This window comes from Zonotrichia albicollis, chromosome 2 (assembly GCF_047830755.1).
Source record: "Zonotrichia albicollis isolate bZonAlb1 chromosome 2, bZonAlb1.hap1, whole genome shotgun sequence".
NCBI classification, from domain to species: domain Eukaryota; kingdom Metazoa; phylum Chordata; class Aves; order Passeriformes; family Passerellidae; genus Zonotrichia; species Zonotrichia albicollis.
In genome coordinates, this window is record NC_133820.1 from 112,795,407 (window position 1) to 112,808,563 (window position 13,157).

The window sequence follows — 13,157 nt, forward strand, 5'->3', positions numbered from 1 at the left end:
TATAAAAACATGAAGCTAAGGAAGATAAGACACTGCAGTCACAGCCCTGTGTCTCTAAAAAGCCACAATGGATACCCCTCTAGGCTGACTCAGGGTTTGATGGATTACACTCCTGCTCTGAATCAGCACCAGCAAGGGACCAGGCTTGTGTGAGCTCTGAGCTGGGCTGTGCCTCACAGGGCTGGGGTTTGCACTGCAGACCAGCCTTGCCATTGAGCTGTGGTGAGAGCAAACACTCATGGACCCTGCTGTGCTCTAGGAGAGAACAGCAGACTGGCACTTCCCCTTCCTACCATCCAGCAGGGGACAAAACAAGCATTTGGGGCTGGTGCATCACTTTGCAGCCTCTTGCTCTCTCCCTCACAGTGTGTGCTGTTGCACAGTAGCTGCTCAGAGCCACTTCAAACCTCCCCCCTGAAATAATCCCACAGACCGCACACGGTTAATGTTTCCCTCCTGCAGAAAAATGTGCTCTGAGAACAAATGGAAAATAATCAATGCTAATTTTACATTTTTCATTTCCAAGGCCAAATGACATCACATAAGTGAGTCATTATCAAAGCCTAAAATTCTCTTTGAGCCAGCACTTATCATGAATAAACTGCAAGTGCAGGCAGTCCTGTTACATAAATGCCACCAGTAGATTACATTTTTGAAAGCTGCAGAAATTTGCTAGTCTTAGTAATTTACTGAGCCAAACTTACTTTCTTGGCTTTAATCCTGCCTTAAACAAAAGTTTCTGTAATTTATGATTCAGATGCTGATGAATGTTAATGGTAGTAACAACTAGATTTACTTACTGAAAACTTTGACTATCGTCGGCTCTTCGGAAACATCATCTTCTGTAACTAGCATACATACAAATCTCTTTTCATCACTGATTCTTGCATTCTTGATGGATAATGTATAGTTTTCTGAGAGACTCAACCTGTCCTTGTAGTCTGGTACATCATCATACTGTACATTTTTTTTTGTTGATGATCTGAAGGCAATAAATACTGGAGATCCGTTTGGCATTTCCTATAATAAAAGGAAAAACACCTCTATTTTGCATAAACACTCATTTAAAAGTTCCTGAAAGTTTGCAATTGGTACAAACCTGTAATTAAAAAAAAACCTGCAAACTATCAGATGGCTTTTTTTTTCCTGATTAATTTTTGCTCTAAACAGAAGAAATTCAGTGTAATAAGAGCTAGTTTAAGACTGCCACAGTACACATTGAGAATATAATCAGTAGAAGTTATTTCAATCCTTTGGCTCAATCTCAGCATAGCAAAGGGCTTTTTCTGATAAAAGCTGGTGTTTTTGGCAGCACTTGCCAAAAACTTGTCTGTATGAAAAAGTATTTGAAATAGAAGCATGTGTGAGCTAGTCTCAACAGCTCCAATTTCCTTTTTTTCATTATTGTTTCACATATTCCCACTGTTTATTTGGGATACTTAGATTTCAAATGCAGGATTTAGTCAGGCATAACTGTCTATTTTATTCTAAATTAGTTCTTAGCTTTTTTTTTTTCCCTTTGTCTTTAAAGGACCCAAGAGCTTGTAGATGGGAATATACATACAATCAAATATTGCTAATTGCAAAGTATTGTTTTCTAGACATCCTTCTTATGCAGCTGCCATCCCAAGAAGGAATACAAATTTGATAGCCTTGCACAAATTCCTCATATTAAAAAAATATAATTATTATGAGGGACAAAGTTAGAGGCGCAGTTTTGCAGGATTTGATTCCTTCCTCCTTCCACAAACACATGCACTGAGCAGGGACAGACAGTGTCTGCCTTTATTTAAAGAGAGGTGAAACACTGATTCTATCTTTATGTTCAGTATTGTGCTGGGTGCTGGAGAAGGTTTTAATTCTCTTTTATCCCTTATACCTTACAGCACTGCTGTTAGTAGTGTTGCCAGCACAACACCTCAGCTGGACTGCAGAGTCCACAAAGCCCACATAATGATGATGCTGTGACAAGATGAGTGGTGTCAGAGCTGGGCAGAGAGCAGGAGGCATCAGCTGCATGTGAAGTTTAAATTCCCCTTCAGTCTTTCTCCCTCTCCTACTTTTAACTCTTGGATTTGTCTAATGTTTGTCACACAGAAAACACTGTCTTGGCTCAGTACTCCTGACAAGAAGTTGGCTGTCAAGTGCAAAGAGCTCCTAACTCCTGCAGCCCACCCAGCTGCAAGCACACACAGGCAGACACTGAAGTGAGCACCAACTTCCATGGTGCAACTCTCCCAGTGCCTCCAGGTCCCCAGCAAAGCCCAAATTGCTCCTCCCAAGGCAGTACAGGAGAAAACAGAGTTCATCCTTCTTCCAGTGAAATAATCAACTGATGAAGAAACCTAATCCAAGCCTCTCTGTTGCCATGCTGTGAGCTGCCCTGGGAGAAAAGGTACCATTTCCCTTGGTTGTGTGGGCTGTCAACAATTTCATACAACAGCAACTTAGATAGGCCTCTTTGTATGTTAGGTTTCATGTCCCTTTCCATTCAGAAGAAGGTGCAACATCTCCACTTGCTGCTTGGTACTTGTCCAACACAGACAATCCAAATGCAATGGAAAGAGATAATGCATTTTGTTTTTTTCAAAATATCCTTGCATCTTCAGAGAGATGGACTTGTGTCTTCCCCAGAAAAGTCAGCAGACTGAAAAAGATACTGCAAAATGTAGGCACTCCATCTTCTGAATGCTCATGTGAAACAGCATTAGTGTCCCTTTTTGAGGAAACACTCTCCCCAAACTTTTGACATCATTTCCTGAAAAGTGTTTCCAGGAAAAGAATTATTGAGTGGATGTGGGCTACAAAAGTTGGAAACTTGAAGATAAAAAGGAAGGAGCTAGGGGAGAATAGGACACTCCCCAACACTGGCAGATCATTCTCCTGTAAAAAAATAGGTTGGTGGATGCCATTTGCAAAAAGAGAGATAGATATATAATTTTAAATCCACTAGAAATTATCTATTATTGCAGGTACATTTGATTTGAGAAGAGGAAATTTAGAAATTTAAATTCACAGAGGCAGGAAAACCATTTGTCTCAATAGAGTTTGAAGGGCAAAAGGGGTTTGGTATCCTCCCAGCATTTTTATCCAGATATGCTTCCAGGTTTCCTTTACTTCGATATGCTGATCCTCCTTGTGACCTGGGATAGTGATCATAGCCAGGAGAAGCTCATCCTGTGGAGCTCCTACCGCAGGCTGACCAGCACACACCTAGAGAGCACACATCCTTTTGCCCCTGTTCCCTGCCAGAAATGGCAGAGTGAAAGCACCAGCAGCGCTCCCAAGGTCAGCTCTGCTCTCTTCTCTGCTGTGCATTGAGCACAACAAAGCCTGAAACAGATCCCAGTGACTGTCAGATCAACCACAGACAGGGACAGTGCTTTTTCCCAGGGATGGGGCACACTCTGCTCCAGGCAGCCTACTTCAAAAGTGTTCAAATGTACAGCGATGGCTCTGTCAGGTGAGCGAGACACCACGGCATAACATGCCAGATCCCTAATACAGGTTGGCAGAGAATTCCTGAATAATTATTTCTCTTGAACAATGAGATTAATTCCTCAAACCTCTAATCTACACTTGGCAGAAATTATACAGCTTGGAATCTTGCAGTCTTACAAACACAGGAATAAATGGCTTCATATATGAGGCAGAAATTCTACAGTTTGGAATCTTAAAATCTCGCTCACACACATACAAAAAATACACATCATTTATAACAGCTCTAAAAAATATAAAGATGAGATATACTTACATATTTCCATTTTCCAAACATAAGACCATCTGGTACTTCTAGAGGACAAGGCATAGTAATAGTGTCTCCATATATTGCATTTACTGTGTACAATCCCAGAGCTAGAGGAGAAACAGAAGAGAGGAAACAATTTTAAATGTTTTCTTGAATTCCCATTGCTAGCTAATATTTGGTTCATGCCTATTGTAACAGCAGCTCCTTTGCAAATGGTTATTTTCCAGCATGTAGGATTTATCCTCAAACCTATAACAAAACAGAATTCCTGTCACTAAATTTGTTAAGTGAATGTTATGACCTTTTTGGACTCATGCTTCCTGCCAGAGTAAATGGGAGCCAAGTGGATTTCCAAACAGGACTGCACATGCTCAATCAGATGAATATCTACACTACAATCAGGATTGTCTCAAACTTAAAATGTACAAAGGGAAAATCCCTAAACCTTTATTTTCTTCATTTGAAAAAATAGCCTGGAGAGATTGCATTGCAACACAATATTGTGAGGAAGCCAGCAAAGAAATTATACTCTGACTGCTGCATAACATTTAAAACATAGGAAATGATTACAGAAAAGGGAATGATGATATTAAAATATGTTCACTAAAACCTGGGGGGGGGGGGGAAGAAAAAACAAGCAAAAAACATCCAAGAAAACTAGTCTGTACATTTAGATTTTGGAAAAATGAAGTGAAATGCTTCAATGAATTATTTAAGAACAGCTCTTTTGGAAACCTCAGCACAATGTTATTGTGCTAATGCATATAAATTTACAGAATAAAACCAACCCACTTATTTTCATTGTCCGAAACATGTGAATTGAACAAAAACAACAGACCCTAAAGTGATGAATTGATGAAATGCAAGGAAGCTTAAAGGGGAAGATGGTACAACTTGGTGCATTTGCTACAATGCCACTTTGCCCCTCCTTTCCTTAGCTGCCTCTTGTTTGCTGCTCCTTGTACTGGAGACAGGTTTTGTTTCTAGTGCTTGCCCAGAGAGTGTGCTGGCTGTCTGCTCTCAGCCACACATCTGTAACTTCTGTCAGATTCTTTGCCCAGAGATTCAGGATCTCCCCTTTTGCTCTCTCTTCATTTGCAAGTATAGCTTAAGGGCTTGCTGCCAAGGGAGCTGTATTTAAGAGAGTGAAGTAAGATGCTGGTGATGTTTCTGAAGAAAATCATCCATTCCTTCTAGAAACATTACTTTTTTTTTGGGAGATTCAGCCCTTCCTTTCCATAGCTAGGAAAAGAAACATGCACCTCCAAAGACCTGAGCCACAAACCCCTTTGCTTTTCCCAAGTCCTATGGCTGCTGCCTGGAGGACCCGACAATTCTATAGAGTGCATAGATGCACGCAATAGGGAGGTTTGTCCAAGGGATTGTTTTTTGTTTTACAGAAAATCCTGCCTTTTCAAAGAGGCAAACACTGAATTCTTTGCCTGCAATTTAAACTAGAAAGACCCCAGAGCATTTTTCTTGCGTGAGGACTTCAGAGCTTGCTGTTAACATCAGCTTGTATTTATCACGTGTATCAGAGTGACAAATGAGGCTGTGGGGCTTGTGCTGTATGATATTGAACCAAGAAACAGTATTGCAAAATCTTTCCTTAGAGAAGCTACAGTCTGGATGGCACATCATTAAGGCAGAAAAGCAGGCTGGAGCTTAACGGACTGAAGGAACACAGGAGATAAGAGCCACCACTACCACACTTATCTTAAACTTTCTTTCCTTCACTCGCCTCCCTTTCAACTAAAGCACTGGTAATCTTTCTGATATTCTTACTTAATTAGTCACAAACATGCTTTAGATGCATTATTCACACTGTAAGGACTGTGTGAATTTTACTCTAATTTTCTATGTGGTTCATGGAGACCAGCTGCTTTCCAAATGACAATAGTGGTCATTCCACTAGGTGGTGCTGAGTAAGAACAATCTTTTTTAAAAAAAATTTAAAAAGATCAGATAACTTCAATTTCATGGAAACAGAAGCAATGCTTTACAATATCAAGCAATAAATGGAAGTAAAATTCAAAGCTGGAATAAATTGTTCCCTTGGTCCTTCTTGCACTCATCTTCATTCTGATCACCAGGAGGGAGGCAATCCTAATTTTCATTTCTTTGCTAGAGCTAGAAAAAGCTGTCCTTTTTGTCTTTTTTTGGTTCTCTCCCATGGGAGCAAAATTACAACAGACTTGCAAATATATATTCAATTAGTAAACTGGTTAGTACCTGTTCAAATTCCAGTTAGGTGTCATTTAGTAATTTGAAATCTGCAATAACATTTGGCATCACATGGATAACCAACAACTGCTCTTCTGATATGAGATACTCTTTGGTATTAGGGGAAATACTCTCTGTCATTAGAGGAAAACAAAATGACCCCCTAGGATCTGAAATGTTGCTCTCTTATAGACACCCATTTAACCCCTGCAGAATTGCTAAGGTAGCAAGTATACATGACTGAAGTCTCAACAAACAGCCTCATGAGGGTGAATGAAAATGTTTCTGGAGAAACTCTACAGCATTCAGAGTAGGTAATTGGTGACTGGCCTGATAAAGGGAAAGACTGACTTCTGATTTTAGCACTCTTTCAGCTGAAAGGCATTTCATAAATTCTGCCTATACTAAAATCACACATTTTTCTATGAAATTGTTAACACTGAACCAGAAAGACAGAGGTTTTGCTTTGAATACAAACAGTCCTTGCAAGAATGAAAAAAATCCTTGTGCAAAATATTCTCATCCCACTTCAGTAGCAACAGATCTAGCACATTGAAGGAGTGAAAATTATTGAATAACTGCAAATTTTCACCACGGTAACTGCAGTAATCTCCACAAAATGACCCTACCAACCTAAGCATTTAGGAAAAAAAAAAAACAAACCCTTCAACAGAATTGGAAATTCCTCTCTCTATTGCTATTAGACATATTTGTAAAATGGTGGGATGAAGAAGAGAAGAAAATGATTGCCTAATGATATAACACTGCTTACCACCAACCATCATATTGTCAGGTCTCTTTACATAATTTCCAGCTCACTCTAAGAAAAAGGAAATGAAAGCAGGATGTACAAATACGTAACAAATTGCTCCATGCCCTAACACGGCGCAGGGTCAATGTCAGGACCCTCATTTCTCATTAACTCTGCGGGAGGGCGCAGAGGCGGCCGCGGGGAATTGCGCTACGTCACCGGACACCGCGTCTTGCCTCGCTCTATTTCTGGTGCACCTGTCTGTGGCTAATTAGGAGCTCAGCCAGCCGCCCTACGTGATTTTCAGATGTTGCCTTCTAAAACTGAGCTAGTGCTGTGAATAACACCACTAATTCAGAGGCAGGATCTTGTCTCACGTACACCAAGAGCAGCTCTACCTGCTAGGTCTGAACTACACCTTTATCACTTCCCTTCCATTTCTTTACATACATAAGAGGCTTGAGAAGGCTGAGATTTACTTCATTTCCCTCTCTTTGATCCACTGCTGAAGAAACTCTGAGCCAGATGAGACCTTTCCACAGAGGTGAGAACATGGGAAGAAAGCAGCAGCTTCATGAGGTATGATGGCTCAGAGACAGATCCCAGCAGGACACTGGTAAATTGAGATGCTTTTAATTGGAGTACTTTCCATGTCCCTATGGCAGTGCTAACTGCATCCTTCTTTGCCCTGCTCTCTGCCTGTGTTTCACAAGGCAAGAACCAAACAGTACCCACATCTTGGAGCAATTATTACTTTTACATCAAGAGGATCATATAGGAGGCATGCATAGAAGGTGAGTTAAAAGAAAAAAGAGATTAGGAAGCTGATGTTGCTCCAAGGAAATAACAAAAGCAGCCATGTTTTCCACCTCTACGTTCCGTTCGCAATACTAAAACAACTTCTTGCCACAAACACATCTCATAAGTGCTTAGGAGTAGTATTTCTGGGACAAATTTAAACAGAACAAGAGCTGTTCAAACACCCTGTAGATGCAAGCCCCACGTGAGACTACGAGCCTGTATCTGAAAGCTGACTAGCACAGGCACTGCCATGCACAGCAGGGCTACAGAGCAGGGGGAGTCTGGGGAGCTGAACCTCCCTCAGCACCTTGCCATTTGCTGATTTTAATGATGTTTTACATCTACAAAGATGTCCTGTATTTTCCTTTGCACTTAATTTTTTACTGCTGATGCTTCTGCCCTGGCAGGTTCAGCAGCGCTGCTTTTTATTACACTTACTGGACCCAAGGAGCAAAGTCTCATTACTGGAGAACAGCAGGACACATTGGCTGCTCTGGTTCTTTGCAGCAATCAGCAGCATGAAGCAGGGGAGGTCAATTAGCAGCCTCTGCAATGGCAGTGTCCAAACTCAAGAGCTATTATGTCCATTTAGCACCTACCTCAGAAACTGTAGTTAACTACTTTGGAAACTCTGCATTAGGATTAACACTCCAAATCTTTTCTCCAGGTAGTCCAGCCTAGCCTGTACTAAATATAATCTGTGAGGTTATGAAGCTTTGCTTCATTAAATAAATATTTTATTAAGTTGCTATTTTTCTTTCTGCCTCCACTTCCAAAAGGTATTTCAGCTATATAGGCACACACATAGGTCCTACTGGGCGCCCACTTAGCTACCAGCATAAATGGCTGGTACTGACCTAATTTATTTATTTTAGGGAACATCAGTGTTTCATAAAACCATTCCATGTTCTTAAGATTGCGATGGCACCTTTTAGAATCACAGAGCCACTTAGGTTGGAAAGGACCTTTTAGATCATTGAGTCCAACTGTAAACCTAATGCTGCCAGGCCCATCACTCAGCTATGTCCCTAAGCCTTTTAAACACCTCCAGGGATGATGACTCAACCACTTTCCTGGGCAGCCTGGTGCAGGGCATGACAGTCCTCTTGGTAAAGACATTTTTCCTAACAGGCAATCTAAATGTCCCAGGCTGCACCCTAAGGCCATTTCTCGACTCCCATCTCACTACAATCTACATTTAGGTAGTGTAGAGAGTGATAAGCCTCCTAGTTTCCAGACTAAACAGCTCAGCTCCCTCAGCCACTCATCACAGGGCTCATTCTCTACACCCTTCACCAGCTTAATCACTCCTCATTGAACATGCTTTTATTGAAAGTAATTTTTTTTTGTTTTTAAAGACAAAGCAGTATACAAATGACAGCTGGGTGTTGGCACAATACAAAAATGTATTAGAAAAAAACTCTCCTGCTTCAGAGAAAAAAAATAATTTAGGAGAGTTTACAAAATCACAGACTGATTGAGGTTGGAAGGGATGTCTGGAGGCAACTGGTCCAACCACCCTGCTCAAGCAGGGCAATCTACAGCTCTAACCTACAGCTGTCCAGGACCCCATCCAGATGGCTTTTGCACATCTTCAAGGAAGAAGACACCACAGCCTCCCCGGGCAGCCTGTGCCAGTGCTCAGTCACCCTCACAGGAAAAAAGTGTTTCCTGATGCTCAGAGGAACAGCCTCTGCCTCAGATTGTGCCCACTGCATCTTGTCTTGTCACTGGGCATCACCGAGAAGAGCCTCTGTATGTGTTCTTTGTACCCTCCCTTTAGTGTTTGTACACACGGGGGAGACTCCCCTGCACCTTCCCCTCTCCAGGCTGAGCAGTCCCAGCTCTCTCAGCTTCATCCTACAGGGGAGGTGATCCAGTGGCCCAGGGAGGTGATCCAGTGGCCCTTCCTTGGACTCTCTCCAGAATGCCCAGAATGGGTGACATTATGATGCTTGTATCCCCATTCATGTGTTCTGTTTATGCTGGATATCATGTTCTGTGCCTTTAAGACTGGCTCTGAAGAGTGAAAGTTTTGTTTGGGTTTTCTTACCAGCCTGGCAGGACACAGAGACAGGGCTGTAGCTAGTGCGGCTTTTGCTTTTTTGCTTTTGCTTTTAACTTTGCTCTCTCTCGCTTCTGCTTCGCTTCTGCTTGCTTTTGCTTCTGCTCATTAGCTAGTTTAGCTGAACAGTCCAAATTTCTTCCTGGACTGTTTATCCTCTCCTTTTTTTCAATCATCTTGAACCTGCTCCAGACTGGGACCTGGGAACATCGAGAGTTTACACCCTGTGGCTGCAGCAGCTGCCCCAGCGTCGGAGGGACTGAGAACAGAGCGACCACCCCCGAAAGAGACTTTCTGAATTTGTCATCTTTTTCAGAGTGGTGTCATCGGGTATTGCTCATTTTGTGTGCTGGTGGTGCTGTGCCTGTAAAATAAACAGGTTCTTTCCACTTCTCTCCGAGGAATTCTTCCCGAACCAGTTGAGGGGAGGGGCCGTGTGGGTTTGCTTTCTGGAGGGGCCCTCCTTTGGAATTTCTCTACCAAATTTGCCCTAAACCAGGGTACCATGTCTCTCATTCTACAGGGCTCAGAGAGGGACATACTGCTCCAGGTGTGGCCTCACTGGCTTTGAGCAGAGGGAAGGATCACCTCCCACAGCCTGCTGGCAGTACCTCCCTAATGCAGCTCAGAATCTCATTACCCATCTTTGTGCACGGGTACATCACTGGCTCCTGTTCAGCTCTGTGTCTTCCACATGATCTTCTCTCCAGAGCTGCTTTCCAGGCTCCATGGACTCCTCAGGTAGGGCTCAGCTTTTAACTACTCCTTCTCCCTCTCTTTTCATTGCCTGGCAAAGGCACTTTTCCAGTAAGTCATGTGGTAGGCTTTCAAGACTTTCACAATAGCGGAAGAAGACCATGTGCAGCAAACATGTCATGCACCTTTTATTTCACCACCTGTGCCTGATAAAATCAGTTGAAAAACACAACAAAACCTATAATTTTTTTTTTTTTTTTTTTTTTTTTTTGCTGAGCCTCAACAGCTGGGGAGGCAAACAGCACCCAGCTGCCATTTTCTCAACAACAACAAGCTCATCCTTGTGATCCAGCCTGCTCTGCTGAGAACAAGCCTCTCCACATGAGCTACAACAGGCAGTCCTATGCACAGCTCACACGGCGCTCATTAATTTTCTGACATAGCACAGAAAACACAAGATACACTCCAGGATGTCAAAATACTGTTAAAGCAAGCAAAAAAAAAAAAAAAAGCAGCTCATGTTATCAAAACTCAAATGTAAAACATCCCTCATTTCAGCTAGTTGGGTATAATAATTTGTATGCTGGGCATGAAAATAGGGAAGCAGGGCAAACACTTCCAAGAAAATTCAAACAGTGATTATCTTCACCATACAAATATGATTAAAAATAAAGGTGCATGTGTTTGCTAATATGTTATCTGATACAGGTTATAGAAACAATGTATTGTGTCTTATCTCAACCCATTCAAATAGTGAAATAAACCCACACAAGAGCAACTAGCTCATCAAAAGGACCATTAGTTACAAAGAATCATCAAAAGTATCCAAGGGGGAAACTAATTGTACATAAACATATACATCAGCATTTAATGCACCAAATACTTTTAAAGCAACATAACAGAACTTGCTGAAGGGTTTCTCATACTTTATCACAGTATTCCTTTAATTAGTTTTAACCCTGAATAATATTAGAGCCCAGGCAATTTTAACACCAAAGGAAAAAAATTCCTTTTTCAACTTATAAGCACTGATGGAACAGACAGCAATTACCCTTCAGAATACAGACTGCTAACTTGAGCTCTTTGAAGCTGTGAAGTTAACTTGCACATTGGGGACTGGTTTTGGCCGGTTTTGGGTTTTGTTTTTTTTTGGGGGGGGTCAGTGGAGAAGGGGAAGAGGGAAGCAAAGGGAGAAGATCCAGCTGAAAACCTGGTTGTGACGCTGGAAGATGTTGAGCTGCTTTTGACAAGCTTGTCAGATAAACACTTCCTTAACTCCAGTGACACAAGCAGCATAACCCACACACAGAGGAGCACTTGCATACTTAACACTGATTTTGGCAAGTACCCAACAAGTTGTTGGGCTTGGCACCCAACAACATAAGAGCACTGGACAGTCCACACCATGAAACAGGCAGGCTATTTAAAGCTAAAGAGATACTGAAAGCATCACAGAGCAAGCATTAGATGCCAACAGAATTCAGCTATCATTACCCTACACAAGCATTAAGTGTGCTTAAAACACAGTTTTTCTCCATGAATGAGGAAAAAAATTCTGAAGGAAACATGTCAGCTCTTCAGACATCGTCTTTCTTATGAATATTAACCTTTCTAATACAATATAAAACACCTTTCTAATACAATATAAAACAAGTGTTTTCCTTATCAGTACAAAGAAATGAGCTACAATTAGAAACTAGCTGAGATAACTTGTCCCATCTGACCAAGACTACATGGGCTCTACCACCTAAATCAATGAAGAAATCCTCAGCCCACTTCTTCAAGAGGACTGAGGTCATTGCATGCTTCTCATTGGTTCTTTATAGGTCAGCCAGTCTGGAAGGGCAGGGACGGACAGGTTTCTTACACATGCATATAATTTAGCTTTCTGTGTAACCTTAAGAGTGAGCTCTAGGCTGAGCCACCATGAGTTTAGGTCCAAAATCTCATGGAGCACTTGAACCACAATTTTAAATGTCCTACATGGTGACCATACAGAGCTCTGAGTACTGTGTGCCTATTCACAAACCAAACTACTCAACTATTTTTATTTTATTGAGAGATACTTCTGTTCCAAGATCTCAAAATATCCATCTGTTTCAGTATTTTGGTCACTTTTTTTCCCATTTCCCAAACCAGAAAGCAGCTGTCCATCTCTGTGCTCATTTTCGGTATGATTTTCATGCACCCTGATCTGAAACTACATTAGCAGAAGCTTTTCGGAAGATTGAGGGAAATTTCTCTGCAACACAGAGGTTTTAGAAAGTTAGTCCTTCCAAAAGCAGATGGTTGTGTGGTGGATACTACAGTGCATAATTTACAGGGATTATCATCATTGCAGGCTTTACCCTAGTTAGGTTCACACTGAGCATTTCCCTGAACATCTTCTGTCATCATCATTGCTAAAGCACTATGCTGGAGAACATACAGAAAAAAGCTTTTCATTTTGAATGCACCCAAACAGTTAGATTGCATCTAAATAATGATGAATAATAATCTTTTGTCAGTTTAGTAACTTCAAATATTACATATAAATCAATAACCATGACATTTTCCAGATCATAATCACTAAAAGTTTCTAGAATTTTTGATAGGTATGCAAAAGAAATTTGCACATAGTTATACTCCTTTAAAACATGAATGGCCATCATAAAATGCATTATCATTGTCATTTAAAGTAAAACAGATACTGCTTTCAAGTCAGCACAGCTTTCAAATGACATAAAAGAGCTGTTCCTAGCATTACCCTCTGCAAACCTGGAGACTAAATGAGCAGTTCAAAGCTCAGTAACTGGTGCAAAATGCTACTGCAAAATGAACTACTTGTGTCAGCACATCAACCTTCCCACCGTGCCACCTCAGCCTCGCTCCAA

The 13,157-nt window shown here is 41.4% G+C and overlaps 1 protein-coding gene across 3 annotated transcripts in view; it reads right to left on the reverse strand.

The window, feature by feature from the left end:
- ALCAM (activated leukocyte cell adhesion molecule) overlaps nucleotides 1-13,157 on the reverse strand; it is a 115,981-nt gene that overhangs the window by 32,214 nt on the left and 70,610 nt on the right. For all 3 annotated transcript variants that reach the window (XM_014269432.3, XM_074536067.1, XM_005490401.4), the window contains exons 2-3: nucleotides 3,755-3,855; nucleotides 801-1,020 (exon numbers count right to left, since the gene is read on the reverse strand). In XM_014269432.3, coding sequence (XP_014124907.2) covers nucleotides 801-1,020; nucleotides 3,755-3,855 — 321 coding nt within the window. The remainder of the gene's footprint in view (nucleotides 1-800; nucleotides 1,021-3,754; nucleotides 3,856-13,157) is intronic.